The sequence below is a fragment of the Boleophthalmus pectinirostris genome, unplaced genomic scaffold (assembly GCF_026225935.1).
Source record: "Boleophthalmus pectinirostris isolate CB_2022bp ecotype Guang Dong unplaced genomic scaffold, ASM2622593v1 HiC_scaffold_8, whole genome shotgun sequence".
Taxonomy (NCBI): Eukaryota; Metazoa; Chordata; class Actinopteri; order Gobiiformes; family Gobiidae; genus Boleophthalmus; species Boleophthalmus pectinirostris.
The window spans coordinates 4,632,583-4,652,223 of NW_026571515.1; the positions used below are offsets into that span (position 1 = coordinate 4,632,583).

At 42.4% G+C, this 19,641-nt stretch overlaps 1 protein-coding gene across 1 annotated transcript in view; it reads right to left on the minus strand.

The window, feature by feature from the left end:
* dnmt3bb.1 (DNA (cytosine-5-)-methyltransferase 3 beta, duplicate b.1) overlaps positions 1-10,108 on the minus strand; it is a 134,468-nt gene extending 124,360 nt beyond the window's left edge. Inside the window, exon 1 of the mRNA XM_055165658.1 lies at positions 9,700-10,108. Within this exon, the coding sequence (XP_055021633.1) occupies positions 9,700-9,707 (8 nt within the window). The 5' untranslated portion in view covers positions 9,708-10,108. The remainder of the gene's footprint in view (positions 1-9,699) is intronic.
* Positions 10,109-19,641: the final 9,533 nt, after the last annotated feature.

Sequence of the window (19,641 nt, forward strand, 5' to 3'; positions counted from 1 at the left end):
CTCAAAAACAGAAAAAAAAGGATGTAATGCGGTAAGAAGTGCTCCATTGTGTTTTTAAACTTCACACACCTTCACTAGAATCAGTAGTAGTCGTTTTTTTTGTTTTTTTTATTCGGTAATTTTGCAGCACTACAAAAACAAAAACAGACTACAATCTGTATTATTCGTTTTTTCAAAATAAAAAAAAATAAGAAAAAGAAAATATTTGTTTGGGGTTTTTTTTTCATTATTCATCTCCAAAACCAAAATGAAAAAAAAAAAATATTGTTTTTTCAGTTTTCAATTTTGTGTTGAAATGAATAATGGAAAAACCGGATAACGGCCGTTTCCTGTTTACGTGACTTGAACTTAGATGCCGGACTAAACCAGGACTGAACCAGGACTTGGAATCTAGTTCAGCCCCTGAGAGAACCCAGAGCTCGTGGAGAAGGGTGCCCACAAAACACAGATCGGGTCCGTCGGCTGCTCTTCGCCCCGTGGAGCGTGGAGTTCTGCGTCGGTCCTTTCGCCTGCAGTCACCCGACGGTCTACGCGGGTGCACCTCTGAGCCTGTCCTGACCCTCAGAACCGTAACGATGCCGTTTCACCGCTGCTGATATCGTGGTGATTTTAGTGAATTTGTATGAAGAAAAACAAAAAACCCACCACTTCAATCCAGGTTAAAAAAGTACTGTGACGGGCACATTTGTACCCAGATTTTTTTTTTTTTTTCCCTGTAATGCCGCACATTACTGCATTACAGCAAAAAGCAAACGCATTACAGTAATTTATTATTTTTATAACACGTTAATCCCAACACTGTTCTTCATGTTTGCGCTGAAATGAATCATGGGATATGTAGTTTCTGATGTTCAGAATGCATTCAAACAAAGGAACTTGTGATTCGATATATTGTGACGGCCCATGATATTATTGTGAGGCTTTTGACGATACGATATCACGATATTTTGGTTATTGTTACATCCCTACTACTGAATAAAAGATAAAAAGAAGCTGTTAACCTGAAAACTTCACGACGCTTCTTGACATCAGAAGGTGAAAACAGCATTTTGAGCTTTGGAGATATAGACAGACTAATAACAAAGAATTAAAAATGTGTGACTGAAAACAAAACAACATCAGGTCTGTTTTTGTTGCAGTAACAACATTATAACATGACATAAAGTTCACAACTATGACAACGCAGATGTGTGGAAACAAGTGAAAGCAGCAGGTAAAATCAGACGAAGCAAAGTTTTGAGTAAATGAGGCGATTCGAGAGGTGAAATTATCAGGTGTTGTCTGGAGGAGGAGTGGATTAACAGCAGCCTTGGCGATGAAATCATGCAAGCGACATATTGATAATACAAGTGTTTATAAGTTGCCAGCAAGTTACTACACGTTTCGTAACCTGTACTTTCAAAATATATCACTATTAACTGTATTGCGCAAAATTGACTCTCGTGAGCTTTAAAGCCCTTTATGCGGTTACCTCGTTAAAACCAGACCTGGAGTTGTGTTTTATTTCATTCACACATGTTTGAGTAACGATGGGCCTGATCTTGCCCCCCAGTCTTGGCACTAGAGTAGGTTTTAAGGAGCGGGCGTGTCCAGGTCGGGCTGTGCTTCGCTGCTGGAGGCTGGAGTGGAATGGTACAGGTACATGTATGGCTACGTTCAGACTGCAGCCTGAAGTGACCCAAATCCGTTTTTGACCTCTATGTGACCTGTATCTGATCTTTTAATGACAGTCTGAACGACACAGATCCGATTTTTTTCAAATGCGACCCAGGACACTTGGATATGTGCTCCTGAAACTGATACATATCCGATCTTTTGACATGTGACTTCAGTCTGAACGGCCAAAGCGCATTCATCCACCTACACGTTATCGACAAGCCACAAACGTCACTATTCTGCGCTGAAGTAGGCGAAAATTGTTAATGAACTCCGTGTCACTGAAGCGAAGCACATCACCACATCCACACGTTCCTTTCAACGGACTGTCCCACAAAACGCCACGGCCAAAAACCTCGTCCTTCTCCTTCTCAATCTCCTCCTTAAAACAAGTTGTTCATGTTCTGGCTCCGGTACGAGAGGAACTTTAAAATCTCCAGGTGCTCGATGCTGCGTCCATGTTTGGACAACTTCTGTAAACACAGAGACGCTCGCTGCGGTTGACGTCGTCGTGTCTCCAGTGTCACATGCGGGACACTTTTGGACCGTTTAATGTTCACACTGGAGTCACATACAAGTCACATTTAATTGGAAATGTGAACGACCTCGCAAAAACATCGGATTTCACAAAAAAGTCCAAATTGAGCGTTAAACCCTGCAGTCTGAACATAGTCTTAGACGCATAGTCGAGGTGAGTTGTGGTTCGCTGGTGAGTGGAGAGAGCGGCTGAGGCGTGGTCCTGCTCCTGAATCTCAGCTAATCATATTAACCACATTAATCATCATCATCCTAATGTATTTCCAAATCAAAGCAGCCATGAGCATGTTATAGGTTGTTTTTCAGTGGACTCGTTTGATATTTATTTTTACGATTCTGGCAATTCATTAAAAGCGTCGCACCACGCCCTCGGTCTGCTCCACCTGATATTTAGGCATGACACACCTCATTTTTAGAGCTCCACACCCACCGCACTTGCACTGATGCTGATATTTGGGGGCAAGATCGGGCCCTGTGTGGTTTCTGTTTGAGAGAAGAACTCAGTGTAAATGTGCAGGTTTGTGTGTTAAACATGTGTGAATGAAAAAAAAAACCAACTCCAGGTCAGTTTGTGATGAGGAAACAACATTAGAACATGGATCAGAAAACAGCGTAATATAGGACCTTTAATAAAATAAATAGATTAAATGATATGGATGCGTTTGTGGAGAACAGGTTATGTTGGCGTGAGCTCGATCGCATCAGCTGTTTTTTGTCTACAGTAAAACCACTCAGGAAAAGCAACAACATCTCCACGGAGACGAGCAGATGACGGATCCTCCATCGGAAAAGCTGCGCAACGCACCTTTAAAGTCAGAATTTTTGACGAGAGCTGCATACAACATAACAATCTGAAACATTTGGATGATATTTCATTTAAACCCGCTTCACTGCACAGTCCTGGTACAGTTTGTCTTCTACTGTCACTTAGAGCGACACAGTGTTGAGACATAACGCCATAATGACTTTTGGCTCCGTGATTTATTCTGTAAATATCTGACAGGCACTTTTCAGTTAAAGACTCTGGCAGCAAACCAAATCTTGTGAGTGGCATCTCCATAAAACAACAAAGCCTGACGCAATAATGTCAGAGAGCCATGCCAGGGCACAGTTAAGAGACATTTCAGGTAAGTGTTATGACAACAGAGGTTTACATTTAAAAAAAAAAAAAGTGGCAAAAGAAGAAATTCAGTTTGTCGACTGCACAAACGTATATTTGGTCGACCAAATAAAATTTTGTCCAGTTAACAAATTTACCGTATTTTCCGGGCTATTAGTCGCTCTGGATTATAAGTCGCACTGTCATTAAATGGTCTATTTTCGAACTTTTTTTTTAACAAATAAACCGCGTGGGACTTTAAAGGAAACACAACAGTGTGATGGGTGAGTGGTTTTGTTTGTTTGTGGCGTTCACGGTGACTCACGGGAGGGTGCTGTCTGGGATCGCTGGATTGTCGGCGTGTTCGCAGTGACTCAGTTGTTCAGTCGTGTCTAGAAGCGGCAGGTTGCACTCGCTTTTTTCGGTTTTTGAACTAGGGATGGGCATTCGATTAAATTTTCTTAAATCGATCGTCGGGAGAATTAACAATCGATTATAGATTAATCGTTAACATTTTTATATTAAAATGATCATCATTATTATTACTATCTGCACTACTAATCTGCAGAAATAAACTCAACTTTACGACATATAAACCGTAACGACTCTAGAGCCACATCAGCCCGTTTGACATTATGATGTGTTTAATGCAGATTGGTTTCTGTGAGATTTACACAAAACTTAAAACCGCATCGCTCATTTACATAAACTAAGCGAAGAAAAAAAAATAATAATGATCGGCTCTTGTGTCGCTGATGTGGTTCAACTTCTGTTGGATTAAAGGACATGACTCAGGTGAATACAGGTTAGTGTGACCAGATTTGTGTTTGTCAAAACCAGGACACCGTACGGGGGGAGGGAGGTGGGGACTCGTCATTGACATTGCGCGACTCTCACCTGACAAAACTTTTTCCCACTGGACACAGAAACATATGTGCTGCTTTGTACACTGTGCACATGGACTCACACTTGTCCCGACCGGAACGGAAAGCGTGGAATTTCTTGTACAAGTCATCGTTAAACACGCATTTGCACTTCGGTACGTTGCAGACTGACCGACTGTTAAGTGTCTGCTCGCTCCTTCTGAGTCACAGAGCTACATGTACAGACCCCCGTTTGGTCACCCTACGCTACGCACAGCAACCTGCATTCGTTTTGTCGATTAAAATGAATGTAATCGATGAAATTCTTAATGATCAATTATCGATTAATCGACTTATCATGCCCATCCCTAGTTTGAACTTGTCCAATGACACGAGCGTGGTCAGTCTGAGCGACCTGCAGGTCCATCAGGTCTAACCACACGTACAGGAAGTAACAACAGCTGATATACGACACGTCAACACCAACACAGGACAGATCTGAAGATGCAGCAGCAGAAACATGTCAACAAGGTAAATACACTTTACTGTATTGTCTTTAAAAAGAACCCAAGAAGTTAAAGTATATAAGATAAAATGAACATCTTTGGCTTATTATCCTGCGTCACCCGCTGCGTCATGACGTTAGGAAAACAAGTGTCCAATAGGAATTTAGTTTTCCAGCAAACTCATGCGCTCCGTCCATTTCGACTGGTCCAAACTTTGTCAAAGAGTGTAGTGAGTCAAAATGGTCGATGCTCTGAGCGTCTGTGTTCATAACAATTTAAAAAGTCGCTCCTATTTCTCAAATTAATTACACATCTCAGTCTGCGTGATTGCGCATCCCTTTTTATAATAAACATCACAGAAATGCAGGATGTGAGGTGGTTTTGTGTCCTGGACCTGACACCATCTGTTTCAATGACTCGCACCAGGAAAGTCACGGGGCCATTGCACTTTTTAGTTTCTTTTTGAGGCAATAAGGATATTTTTAGTTTATTTACAGACTTGATATTTTGCATTTTTGTAGCTGAGCCCTTAAATTAAGCATTTTTTTATGTCAAAAAAGTTGTTTATACACGTTTGCTGTGCGTTTTGTATGAAAGTGTGTCAATTTCATTTTTGTTTTTGTATTTCTGGTCCTGTAACTTTTATTTCAGCAGCAGATTGTGAAATAACAGGTTGTACTAAAAAAAAAAAAAAAAAAAAAAGATGTAGAACACTTCATTACGGGTAAAATTTGGAGTTTTAAAAGCAAAATTAAGAATAAAAAATCCAGGCGAGGACAAATGTACTAAAATTACCCTTACGTCTTGAAGGGTTTAAACCTTTCTAGCTTCATGGAGACCAAACCAAACCGAGTTACAGGTCAGAACCGTGGAGAGGCGACCCCGCTCACAGTCAGAATGTCTGTTTTTCTACGTATTTTTGAGCCATGAAACCACCTGTAGTTTAAGGTAGAGCTGTTTAATGTCACGCTGTGGAACATTCCAGGCAAAGCGATGACATATCTGTAGAAACAAGCAGGTGACGGACCCCCAACCTAAAAGTTACGCAGTGCCATTGAGATAAAGTAGTATAAAAACAGATCCATGCATTTCAAACTCAAAAAAAAGTCAATGAAACCTGAAGAGTGCACAATATGAAGTTTAAATGTCAAATGATTTATAAAAAACAATAAATATCTTTGTTTGGATGAGCTGGTCAGATGGTAAGCAATGAAAAAGTTCAGCTGCCTTACAAAAAATGTCATTAAAAACACCTCTAAAATAAAAAAAACTAATGCAGCTTTAGTCTTTGCATGAGGTAAAATAATAAAATATGTGTAAACTAATTTGGAATTTCAAAATAAACAGGCCGGTCAGAGTCAAGCAAAGGTCATATGTGGTCTACGCACTAAAAGCACAAATATCGGCTTGATTTATTGGCCAACCGATGTGTCATTTATCTCTACAGTGCAGCCCCTGTTTATCCTGCAGGAAACTATTGAAGTTCTCAGCGCTGCTAATCACAAAGCGGAGCTCTGGTTTGGAGGAAGTCAAAAGGTGAAGCACTCAAACCACCTAAACAAACATGGTGACCGTGATGCATGTCCTTCAGTCTACTAAAAAAAAGTGCACTTAGACTATGTTCAGACTGCAGGGCTTAATGCTCAATTTGGATTTTTTTTAAATGAAATCTGATTTTTTTGTGAGGTCGTTCACATTTCTAATTAAATGTGACTTGTATGTGAACTTTAAATGCCCCAAAAGTGTCCCGCATGAGCATTGGAGGTCACGACGACGTCAAACACAGCGAAGTCGCCTAAACTCTGGGCTCGTCTCCCAAAATCCGGTCCAGTTCTTGGTAAAATGGACAGGTTACACGTCCACGGCCGCTTTGTTTGTTTGAGTCTATATCCTCCTTGTATTTGGCTCGCAGAATCTTTATTTTTCGTTGACGTTGGAGCTGGGACCGTCTGTAGCTGCGCTCGGACACTTCTTTGGCCCGGTTCTGGTAAGACTCCTCCAATTTGGCCTGAATACAGTGATCCCCCAAATATGAATAAACTCTCTAACCTCACTTTCCCTCCAGTGACGAGACTCTGAGCCTGACGTGTAGGTGGATGAATGTGACCTGACCGTTCAGACTGAAGTCGCATTTCAAAAGATCAGATATGTATCGGTTTCAGGAGCACATATCTAAGTGTCCTGGGTCGCATTTGAAAAAAAATCAGATCTGCGTCATTCAGACGGTTGTTAAAAGATCAGATACAGGAGCATAGGGGTGAAAAAAATCAGATTTGGGTCACTTCAGGCTGCAGTCTGAAATGAATGAGTTCAAATGAATAATGGAAAAAAACAGATAACGGCCGTTTCCGTGACTTAAACTGATGCTGGACTTTTGCGCTGCATTCGGAAAAAAACAGGACTAAAACAAAAGTAAATCAGGACTAAACCGGCCTCAGTCCCCGGCCTCAGTCCCCCGGCCTCAGTCCCCCGGCCTCAGTCCCCCGGCCTCAGTCCCCCGGCCTCAGTCCCCCGGCCTCAGTCCCCCGGCCTCAGTCCCCCGGCCTCAGTCCCCCGGCCTCAGTCCCCCGGCCTCAGTCCCCCGGCCTCAGTCCCCCGGCCTCAGTCCCCCGGCCTCAGTCCCCGGCCCCAGTCCCCGGCCCCAGTCCCCGGCCCCAGTCCCCGGCCTCAGTCCCCGGCCCCAGGTTAGTCCTAGTTCAGTCCGGCAACACAGTTTAATCATTAGTCAATCAATCAGTCATTATTTCCGTTATTCATTTAAAACACAAAATCGAGAACTAATCATTACCCGTTTTTTCATTTTGGTTTTGGAGACAAATAATGAAGAAAAACTGTTTTTTTCATTTTCTTATTTTTAGTTTTATCTTGAAAAATGAATGACACACAGATTGATATCATATCGTGAGATCTGGATATCGTTACACCACTAGTTTCATATGAACTTTGCACAAGAAGTGGTTTAACAAAGACTTTTAGTTTCACAGCCATGATTTAAACTTTATTTTATTGAACTGTATCGAGATATGTATCGTATCGGCAACTTCTGAATCATACCCAGCCCTAATCAACAATAAAATATCCTCATTAATGTTCAGTGTTAGCACTCAAATCCACTTTTACTTTGTGATTTGTGAATAACATCTATGGACTTGAAGGTTTGAGACTTTTAAAATATGGGTCCCCAGAAAAAAAAAGAAGTTTGGGAAACTCATGAATCTGTGTGTCATTCGTTCTTCAAAATAAAATGAAAAATAAGAACACAAAAAACAACAACATTTTCTTAATTATTTGTCTGTAAAACCAAAAATGAAAAAACGGATAACGAGTCATTTTTTCAGTTTTCGATTTTGTATTTAAATAAATAATGAAAAAAAAAAAAAAAGGATAACGACCGTTTCCCGTTTCGGTGACTTAAACTGCGATGCCGGACTTTTGTGCCGCATATGGACTGAACCAGGACTAAACCGGTCTCGGTCCCCCCAGTCTCGGGCCCAGTCCTGGACCTTTTCCATCATTCATTCACAAATTGAAAACTGAAAAAGCAAATTGTTATCCTTTTTTTTTCCCATTTTGATTTTGGAGACAAATAATGAAGAAATTTATTTTTTCCCCTCCATTTTATTATTGGTTTTATTTAGAAAAACGAACAAATGATACACGGATTCTCCTGCAACATTTCACGTTTTCACTGTTTTGATGAGTAAAATGTTTGTGTTTCATATGAACTTTGCACATGAAGTGGTTTAACAAAGACTTTTAGTATCACAACCACGATTTAGACATTTTTATTTAACCGTATCAAATCGAAAGCTCACTGTATCGAGATATTTATCATATCCTGGCCTGTGTATCGAGGTTTGTATCGTTTCAGCGACTTCTCAATGACACCCAAGCGCTTATTCCACTTACAACTGCTTATTCCATGTAGGTCTAGTAAAACCGTGTTGACTCTACATTCACACCGTCTCGCCTCCCAAATCGGGGACATAAAACTCCTCCCCCCTCCCTCCCTCGCGCTCTCCCTCCCTCTCCATTTTCTCCCTGTGTGGTAGTTGCCCATTACGCGCACGCCTCCTCCGCTCCGTGCACTTCTTTCCAAAGGTTCAGTGGCTTTGATTCGTCTGCGCGCACGTGTTCCTCCTTCCAAAACCAACGACAACCGTAAAACCAGTCACCCATTAGTCACTCAATGCACAATTTGCATGCGTGTCTGACATAAGAACCTATAAAAAAAAAAGAAGAAGCACGGAGGCAATTTCCTGTCTCCGAAGCTTTGAAACGTCTCTATAAAACGTCAGCGTGAGTCTTAAAAACGTGCACTGCGTAACTTTCCAGGTGGAGAGATGCTCCTCACCTGCTTGTTTCCATGGAAATGTTACAGCTTTGACTCGATTTTGTGCAAAACCGAGCTTGCTCACGATAAACATGCACGTTTTTCCGATGCGTATTCCAGTTACAAAACACCTGCAAGCGAACACGTGCAAAGTAGACACGTTTAAAGCAAAACTATGGAACATTTAGTAATATTGTGCACCAAAAAGTAAACATTGGCAGCAAGTACGTGGAGTAACATCATAAATGTTCAAGAAATCACAAAATGCAACAGTGACAACGACATTTCAGCGTAACATTGAATGCCAAAAACGAAAATTACGATAAAAAGTGAACCGTAAACGTAACCAAGCATCATCTAAACTTCGTGCACCATGAACACTTGTTGGCTTTTTATTTTAGAAGTCAACATTTGCATTAAAATATGACCAAATAGTAGTGTAAAATAGCGTAAAATATTCAAAACACGTGTTATCGTCTAAATTTGATCGATTTTGATAAACTGCAGACTCCTCGCATGGTCTCATCCACAAACGCGTTAAAAAAGTTACTAGAAACATTGCAACCTTTCAAACACGACCGTGGTTTTACCTGAAATGTCGTGCCAAAGTCGTTTTACGCACGACTAAACACGTGCGTAAAACTGACAAATAAGCGAAAAAAATAAATAAATAACACGAACATTTACGCGTTTAAATAAACTTACATAACCATCCACGCGTGTTGCCTCTAATCCGGGAGAGTCGCGGAGGAAGTGGCTGTGGCAGTGCGCGAAGCTGAGGGATCAAAGAGGGAAAAAAGTGCAGCGGGGAGTGGAGCGAGGAAGCCAGGCGTGAACTGAGCTCGTCCGGCGCGGCAATGCTCGTTTCTATCCACCGTGGTGCGCGCAATCTCCGGCCCCTCTCTCTCCTCTTTTCTCTCCCCCGAACGCGCCCGCCGCTGCTGCTGCTGCTGCTGCTGCTGCTGAATGCCGCTGTTGTGTGGGCCCCTCGCCGAGTTTGACTAAGCGCTGAAGCGTGCGCGGTGATTAGACACGGGGAGGGCGGACGCAGATTGGTGGAAGCCCGGGAGAGCGGTGGTGGAAACAAAAAAAACCACCAACAAAAAAAAAAAAAAAGAGAGAGAAAGTTCCCAGGTAAAGTAGTTCCGCCTCTTACCTTTCCGCGTGCACAAGTAAAACATGTGAATACGGGACCCCGCCCCTTCAGCCGTGCGTCCTTCACGATCTTAAAGGTGCTACGTTACACAATATAGATTCTTGTGAGATTTAAGACGGGTTATAAAGTTGTTATCTCATCAAAAACACACCTCGAGTTGTGTTTCATTCACAAGTGTTTGCAAATGTTTACATCTTCAAAGCTCCAAATGTTATAGACTAGTAGTAGTTTTTGGTTTTTGGTTGTTGCACTGGAAATAAACAATATGTAGGTAAGTTAAAAAATGACTTAAATTAAGAATGTTTTACTTTATTTGAGAAGATTCAGATTGACAAGTAAAATTATCTACCAGTGGAATAAGTGTGTTTGTTTTTCTTAATTTAAGCGATTTAGTTTAGTTTTTATTTTAATTGCAAAAAGTTTTTTGTTTTTTTTCTTATTTTAAGTCTAGCGAGATGTGTTTTCATATTTTAAGTACAAAAATTCATGTTCCACTGGTTGATCATTTTACTTTTCAAGCAGAAATACAAGCCATTTTGGTTTTTGATTTTTGATGGGCCTGCATAGACTGTCGTGTGATCAAGACTAAGACCAGGACCAGACCAGGACTAGACTGGGACTGAACAAGGACTGAACCAGGACCAGGTCCCGGTCTCAGTCCTGGTCTGGTCCTGTCTCAGTCCTGGTCTCAGTCTTGGTCTGGTCCCGCTCTCAGTTCCAGTCTCAGTCCTGGTCTTAGTTCTGGTTTGGTCCCGCTCTCAGTTCCAGTCTCAGTCCTGGTCTTAGTTCTGGTTTGGTCCCAGTCTCAGTCCCAGTCTGAGTCCTGGTCTAGTCCTGGTCTGATCCTGGTCTGGTCCCGACCTCAGTCCCAGTCTCAATCCTGGTTCCGTCTTATTGTCTTACTTGGAAACAAATATTATTGGTGGAAGCCCGGGAGAGCGGTGGTGGGAAAAAAAAAAAAAAGAAAGAAAGAGTTCCCAGGTAAAGTAGTTCCGCCTCTTACCTTTCCGCGTGCAAAAGTAAAACATGTGAATACGGGACCCCGCCCCTTCAGCCGTGCGTCCTTCACGATCTTAAAGGTGCTACGTTACACAATATAGATTCTTGTGAGATTTAAGACGGGTTATAAAGTTGTTATCTCATCAGAAACACACCTCGAGTTGTGTTTCATTCACAAGTGTTTGCAAATGTTTACATCTTCAAAGCTCCAAATGTTATAGTTTTTGTTTTTTGGTTGTTGCACTGGAAAAAAACAATATCTAGGTAAGTTAAAAATGACTTAAATTAAGAAAATTTTACTTTATTTGAGAAAATTGAGCATGACAAGTAAAATTATCTACCAGTGGAATAAGTGTGTTTGTTTTTCTTAATTTAAGCAACATTCGATTTAGTTTAGTTTTTATTTTAATTGCAAAAGTGTTTTTTTTTTGTTTTTTTTCTTATTTTAAGTCTAGCGAGATGTGTTTTCATATTTTAAGTACAAAAATTCATGTTCCACTGGTTGATCATTTTACTTTTCAAGCAGAAATACAAGTCATTTTTGTTTTTTGATTTTTGATGGGCCTGCATAGACTGTCGTGTGATCAAGACTTAGACCAGGACCAGACCAGGATTAGACTGGGACTGAACAAGGACTGAACCAGGACCAGGTCCCGGTCTCAGTCCTGGTCTGGTCCTGGTCTCAGTTCCGGTCTCAGTCCTGGTCTTAGTTCTGGTTTTTTCCCAGTCTCAGTCCTGGTCTAGTCCTGGTCTGGTCCTGGTTTGGTCCCGATCTCAGTCCCAGTCTGAGTCCTGGTCTAGTCCCGGTCTGGTCCTGGTCTGGTCCTGGTCTCAGTCCCAGTCTCAATCCTGGTTCCGTCTTATTGTTTTACTTGGAAACAAATATTATTGGTGGAAGCCCGGGAGAGCGGTGGGAAAAAAAAAAAGAAAGAAAGAGTTCCCAGGTAAAGTAGTTCCGCCTCTTATTTAACCGCGTGCACAAGTAAAACATGTGAATACGGGACCCCGCCCCTTCAGCCGTGCGTCCTTCACGATCTTAAAGGTGCTACGTTACACAATATAGATTCTTGTGAGATTTAAGACGGGTTATAAAGTTGTTATCTCATCAAAAACACACCTCGAGTTGTGTTTCATTCACAAGTGTTTGCGTAATTCAGCATTTTTTTTATTGTCTGTTTACATCTTCAAAGCTCCAAATGTTATAGTTTTTGGTTTTTGGTTGTTGCACTGGAAAAAAACAATATGTAGGTAAGTTAAAAAATGACTTAAATTAAGAAAATTTTACTTTATTTGAGAAAATTGAGCATGACAAGTAAAATTATCTACCAGTGGAATAAGTGTGTTTGTTTTTCTTAATTCAAGCAGCATTCGATTTAGTTTAGTTTTTATTTTAATTGCAAAAAGTTTTTTTGTTTTTTTTCTTATTTTAAGTCTAGCGAGATGTGTTTTCATATTTTAAGTACAAAAATTCATGTTCCACTGGTTGATCATTTTACTTTTCAAGCAGAAATACAAGCCATTTTGGTTTTTGATTTTTGATGGGCCTGCATAGACTGTCGTGTGATCAAGACTAAGACCAGGACCAGACCAGGACTAGACTGGGACTGAACAAGGACTGAACCAGGACCAGGTCCCGGTCTCAGTCCTGGTCTGGTCCTGGTCTCAGTTCTGGTCTCAGTCCTGGTCTGGTCCCGCTCTCAGTTCCAGTCTCAGTCCTGGTCTTAGTTCTGGTTTGGTCCCAGTCTCAGTCCCAGTCTCAGTCCTGGTCTGGTCCTGGTTTGGTCCCGATCTCAGTCCCAGTCTCAGTCCTGGTCTGGTCCTGGTTTGGTCCCGATCTCAGTCCCAGTCTCAGTCCTGGTTCAGTCCCGGTCTGGTCCTGGTCTGGTCCTGTCTCAGTTCTGGTCTCAGTCCTGGTCTGGTCCCGCTCTCAGTTCCAGTCTCAGTCCTGGTCTTAGTTCTGGTTTGGTCCCAGTCTCAGTCTCCGTCCTGGTCTGGTCCTGGTTTGGTCCCGATCTCAGTCCCAGTCTCAGTCCTGGTTCAATCCCGGTCCGGTCCTGGTCTGGTCCTGGTCTCAGTCCTGATCACCCGACATTACGCAGGTGCACTTCCGGCCCGTCCTGACAGTCTCAGTCCTGGTTCCGTCTTATTGTCTGACTTGGAAACAAATATTATTGGTGGAAGCCCGGGAGAGCGGTGGTGGGAAAAAAAAAAGAAAGAAAGAAAGAGTTCCCAGGTAAAGTAGTTCCGCCTCTTATTTAACCGCGTGCAAAAGTAAAACATGTGAATACGGGACCCCGCCCCTTCAGCCGTGCGTCCTTCACGATCTTAAAGGTGCTACGTTACACAATATAGATTCTTGTGAGATTTAAGACGGGTTATAAAGTTGTTATCTCATCAGAAACACACCTCGAGTTGTGTTTCATTCACAAGTGTTTGCGTAATTCTGCCTTTTTTTTATTGTCTGTTTACATTTTCAAAGCTCCAAATGTTATAGTTTTTGTTTTTTGGTTGTTGCACTGGAAAAAAACAATATCTAAGTAAGTTAAAAATGACTTAAATTAAGAAAATTTTACTTTATTTGAGAAAATTCAGCATGACAAGTAAAATTATCTACCAGTGGAATAAGTGTGTTTGTTTTTCTTAATTTAAGCGATTTAGTTTAGTTTTTATTTTAATTGCAAAAAGTTTTTTGTATTTTTTCTTATTTTAAATCTAGCGAGATGTGTTTTCATAATTTAAGTACAAAAATTCATGTTCCACTGGTTGATCATTTTACAATTATCTACCAGTGGAATAAGTGTGTTTTTCTTAATTTAAGCAACATTCGATTTTTAAATTTTTTTTTATTTTAAGTGCAAAAAGTTGTTGTTGTTTTTCTTATTTTAAGTGTAGCGAGATGTATTTTCATATTTTAAGTACAAAAAGTTTTATTCCACTGGTTGATCATTTTACTTTAGAAATACAAGTCATTTTGGTTTTAATAATTCTTGTTTTTGATTTTTTATGGGCCCGGAGGTGCACCAGTGAGGACTGTGGGGTGATCAGGATTTTGATCAGACCAGGACCAGACCGGGACTGAACCAGGACTGATCCCAGGACTAAAACAGGACTACACCAGAACTAAACCAGATTTAAACCAGGACTAAACCAAGTCACGGTCTCAGTGTTGGTCTGGGCCTGGTCTCAGTTCTGGTCGTGGTCCTGGTCTGGTCCTGGTCTCACTCCCGGTCTCAGTCCCGGTCTCAGTCCCAGTCTCAGTTCCGGTCTCAGTCTTGGTCTTAGTTCTGGTCTTAGTTTTGATCTTAGTTCTGGTCTGGTCCTAGTCTCAATCCCGGTCTCAGTCCTGGTTTCAGTCCTGGTCTCTGTCCTGGTCTGGTCCTGGTCTCAGTCATGGTCTCAGTTATGGTCTCAGTCCTGGTCTCAGTCTTGGTCTGGTCCTGGTCTCAGTCCCAGTCTGCTCCCGGTCTGGTCCTGGTCTGGTCCTGGTCTCAGTCCCAGTCTCAGTCCTGGTTCAGTCCTGGTCTGGTCCTGGTCTCAGTCCTGGCCTCAGTGCTGGTTTCTGTCCTGGTCTGGTCCTGGTCTCAGTCCCAGTCTCAGTCCTGGTTCAGTCCTGGTCTGGTCCTGGTCTGGTCCTGGTCTCAGTCCCAGTCTCAGTCCTGGTTCAGTCCTGGTCTGGTCCTGGTCTGGTCCTGGTCTCAGTTCCGGTCTCAGTCCTGGTCTTAGTGCTGGTCTTAGCTTTGATCTTAATTCTGGTCTGGTCCTAGTCTCAATCCCGGTCTCAGTCCTGGTTTCAGTCCTGGTCTCTGTCCTGGTCTGGTCCTGGTCTCAGTCCCGGTCTCAGTTCTGGTCTCAGTCCTGGTCTCAGTCTTGGTCTGGTCCTGGTCTCAGTCCCAGTCTGCTCCCGGTCTGGTCCTGGTCTGGTCCTGGTCTCAGTCCCAGTCTCAGTCCTGGTTCAGTCCTGGTCTGGTCCTGGTCTCAGTCCTGGTCTCAGTGCTGGTTTCTGTCCTGGTCTGGTCCTGGTCTCAGTCCCAGTCTCAGTCCTGGTTCAGTCCTGGTCTGGTCCTGGTCTCAGTCCCAGTCTCATTCCTGGTTCAGTCCTGGTCTGGTCCTGGTCTCAGTCCTGATCACCCAACAGTTTACGCAGGTGCACCTTTAGGCCCGTCCTGACACTCAGTCCTGGTTCAGTCTTATTGTTTTATTTGGAGACAAATATTTTTGGTTTTATTAAACGAATGAATGACACACAGATTGAGATATTTGTGCTAATATAGATTCTCCATCCATTTTCTTCTGTTTCTCCGGGGCCGAGTCACTGGGGCAGCAGTCGAAGCAGAAATATGGATTATTGTGAGATTTATTCAATTCAGTTCAATTCTTTATTGTCACTGTCATATAAAACCACAATGAAATTACGTTAGAGCATCACCACAGCTGCAGAGTGCATTAAAAAGTGCATAATAGTGTAGAGCACCTCCCAAAACTAACCTGATTCTTCAGCCGGTTTCACTTCATGGAAACTGTCTGACCTCGCAGCATTAGGATTCGTTCGCTCAACAGTAGGCGGGTACTTTTTTTATTTAACCAATCGCTGCTGTTTGATCGTGACGTCTGTAATGCTCCAAATCCCGTAGGAAGAAGGACAATAACGTCTTTCCTCTTGATAAAATTCACCAAACATTCTCTTTGTTCCGACTTTAAATCCTCAATCTCGAGAATCGTCACCAACACAAAATGTCTGTCTTCGTCTACATCCACCTCGACGCTTTGTTTACTGTTGTGCTGTTCCTCAAAAAGGACACAGACAGACGCAACGAGTTTGACGTCATGACTTCACAGCTGTTTACTGATTGGCCGGTGTGCGGTTTACAACTTTCTGGGTCTTGTGAACCGTCCAGTGTTTTCTGATTCCTGATCTAGTCGCTGGAGAGAAATGAAACTGAGCGGAGGCACTAGGTGGCATGAGCCCAGGCTGCCCTATAACACCCACTACATAAACATTACACCCACTATGTAAACATTAGCATAAGTTATAGTAATAATGTAATATCAGTGCAGGCAGAAAGTATGATAAACAGTAAACAGTGTTAGCAACTTTAGCAGCAGCAAAGGGCACATCAACAAAACAAATCAAAACACCAACAACGAGGGGGCATCCGGTCAGGTGTATTTTAAATGTCCTGTTGCAGCAATGTAAAGTCCAGCTCACAGTGATTGTAGTGGGTGGGATATGGTTTACTGACGGTAGGAGGGGAGAGAGGGGGCGGGGCACTGCTTCAGCGGCCTCACTGCCTGAGGGTCCAGGCTGTGGGCCAGTCTAGATGTTCTGGCGCGTGTGGACCTGTGTGTTCTTCCTGAGGGCAGCAGGTGGAGCAGGTGGTGCGCAGGATGATGCTCTCTTCAGACAGCGGGTTTTGTAAATCATTGGTTTTCAAATTGGGTGAATGTGAGCCTCTCCTTACAGTTTCAGTAACAACTGAGAATATATATTTTTAATATTGTATTTTCTTTTTTTTTTTTTAAAGTGCATTTATAAACGATTTTATTTCCAACTTCATGCAGGGAACTTTTAACATCTATAAACATCATTAAGACATCAGGATTAAACCAGGACTGACACAGGTCTAAACCAGAACTAAACCAGGACTGAACCAGGTCTAAACCAGGACTAAACCAGGACTTATCTTGGACTTAAGAGAGAGAGAGGGAGAACCCAGAGCTCGGGGAGCAGGGTGTCCACAAAGAGTGATCTGGCATCGGCTGCACTTAGCTCCAAGGTGCGTGGAGTTCTGTGCTGGTCCTTTCACCTGCGGCCACCCGACCTCGCCTGTGCCACCTCCTGGCCCATCCCAACACTCAGTCCTGGTTTAGTCCTGGTTTAGTCCTGGTTTAGTCCTAGTTCAGTCATGTTTTATTCCTCCTGGGTCAGTCCTGGTTTAATCTTGGTTTAGTCTTGATTTAGTCCTGATTTTAGTCCTATTTTAGTCCTAGTTCAGTCCTGGGGCCTCATTTATAAAAACTGCGCAGGAGTTGTCGTAAGTTAGTGCGTACACCTGTAGCTACGACAAGGCGTGCGCCACAAAAACTCCATATATTTAGAAAACTCACCGCACGCACCAAACCTGCAATCTTTGCTTTATAAATCCCACCTGCAACTACAATTTGCGCACGTAAACCTACGTCACGTCACGCCCCCTCACACCTCCACCTCACCATAAAAGGAGCATGTAAAGTGACTGGTGAATGAGATTTCCCTAAACATGAGCCGATAATCAGTGGGTTTGACCGAGACACGCGGGACAGAGGGAGGAGGACGCTCCACGCAGCCCCACGTGATCACCACAAAGACTTTATTAAAGACTTTATTAAACCTTGTTTAATAAATAAATACAAAACTAAAAGTGACAACAATGACTCATCTGTTCATTTAATCATATTTTATAATATTTAGGCAGAACATCTTTGCAGTAAAGCCCATGTGTTTTTTCGCTGTTTCAAGAGTTTTATCACTATATTTTTAAGTCTGTCTATGAAGTGTGTGAGGACTGGCCCTGTGTATTTATGCATATACACGTAGATACGTGCACGCGCTGATCTGAATGGTCAAATTATGAGCGCGTACGAGAGATTCAGATGCCCTCCCCTGGAGAGGGAAAGGAGCGAGGGAGGGATACGAGGACACGAGGACACAGATTTAGCACGAAACACATCAGATGCAGATGTTATTTTGCCAATTAAAGTCCACACGAAACATCCAAACTGCTGAACCTGTGAGTGTGGGTCTGGGTCTGTGAGTGTGGGTCTGGGTCTGTGAGTGTGGGTCTGTGAGTGTGGGTCTGTGAGTGTGGGTCTGGGTCGGGACGGGCACGGGCATTATTCTGTTCTTCATACAGTCAGAGAGCAGCTCTCATGTACAAGAGTTTCCCATTACACAAAAATGTAGGGAAGATTTTGGTTGGGGTCAGGTTCGGGCAGTAGGCTTGGTGTTGTCCGCAGACTCGGGTCACTCTGGCGCTCGGTGCGTAAAGACTAAAGTAAAAGTGTTAAAGTTGCGTTCATTAAATAAAGTCTGGCTCCTGCTGCGTCCAAGGGAAGAGTTTTCTCTCAGGTCGGGTCATTATTTCGTCCTCTGTGTCGGTCACAGACTGTGTTCTATAGAAGTCTATGGTCGCGGTGTGGACTGTGGGACTCTGCGCTACACCGAGTCCGGGAACGTGGCCGCGCTCGTGCAGGAGTGTCAAATGTATAATATTGTGGAGAATAATGAGTGAAATAAACAGCCCTTCTCCGTATTTTGGCGAACCAAACACTTAAATGCGCAAATCAGAAGGTAATTCTTCTATATACGTGGATTTTCTGATCAAACACTTCCTCAAACTCTGTTCACTTCTGCCTCTCTCCACGAGTGTCGCTTTTTCCCCGTGTCTCCAGACTTTGCGTAGAACTTACAGGAGGTTCCCGAGTTGGCGTAGAGTTAAGCAAAGAGCCATGCCTTCGGCGAGTTTTATAAATACCGCGGTTGGCGTAGGAAGCGCGCACGCACGGATTTTTGCGTAAGCAAGATTTATAAATGAGGCCCCTGGTTTAGTCCTCTTGGTTCAGTCCTGGTATCAGTCCTGGTTTGGTCCATGTGTGTCGCCCCTCCCCAGTGACTCTTTGGCGCCCCCCAGGGGAAGCAGGCCTCACGTATTGAAAACCGCTGGTGTAGATGGTGCTGATCTCTGGAAGAGACGCCCCCCGCTGGAGTGTCTGCTGATCGGCCTTAGTGCAGCTGAAGAACCACATGAATCTTGAATTCAAACTGTGCCAATTGTGCACTCTTTTTTTAAAAAATATTATTATTAATATGACAATTGACAATATGCAGAACACAGGACATGACAAATACGGTGTACATGAAAGAAATAAAAACAAAACTTAAACATTGCTACTGCTACATTGTACAAAGATATTCATGGATATACAACTTTCATGTATCAATATGGCTGGATAGATAAAATTCTAATAGATTAATTAAAACAGGAAAAAAAACAAAACAAAGAGGTATAAGAGAATTTACATTTGTGAACATAAAATTAGCTAACTATAATAATTAATTTATTATGATTATGATTATGATTATTATGATTATTATGATTATTATATTTATTTTTTGAGTCTAAATTCTTTTCATGTACACCAAAAATAATATGTTTGCATTTTAATTAAAAGTTCACGTCAATATGATCTTTGATAAATTTTTAACTTTTACGTCTTTACAAAAAGTGCAGTTAAGTACAGTTGTTTTAATATATTTTAGCATAAATTTATTAGTAGGGTAAATTTTGTGCATAAGTTTAAAGGAGACATCTCTCATCTTATTATTTATCAAACATTTTTGATTCAGTCCTTTTCTTTTTTTCCCCGTGCGCTGCCGGCGGTGACCTGCAGGGGGCGCGATGGCAGCGTGACAGAGCCGGCACGCATGCGCACTGACGCACCCGGAATCAGTCTGC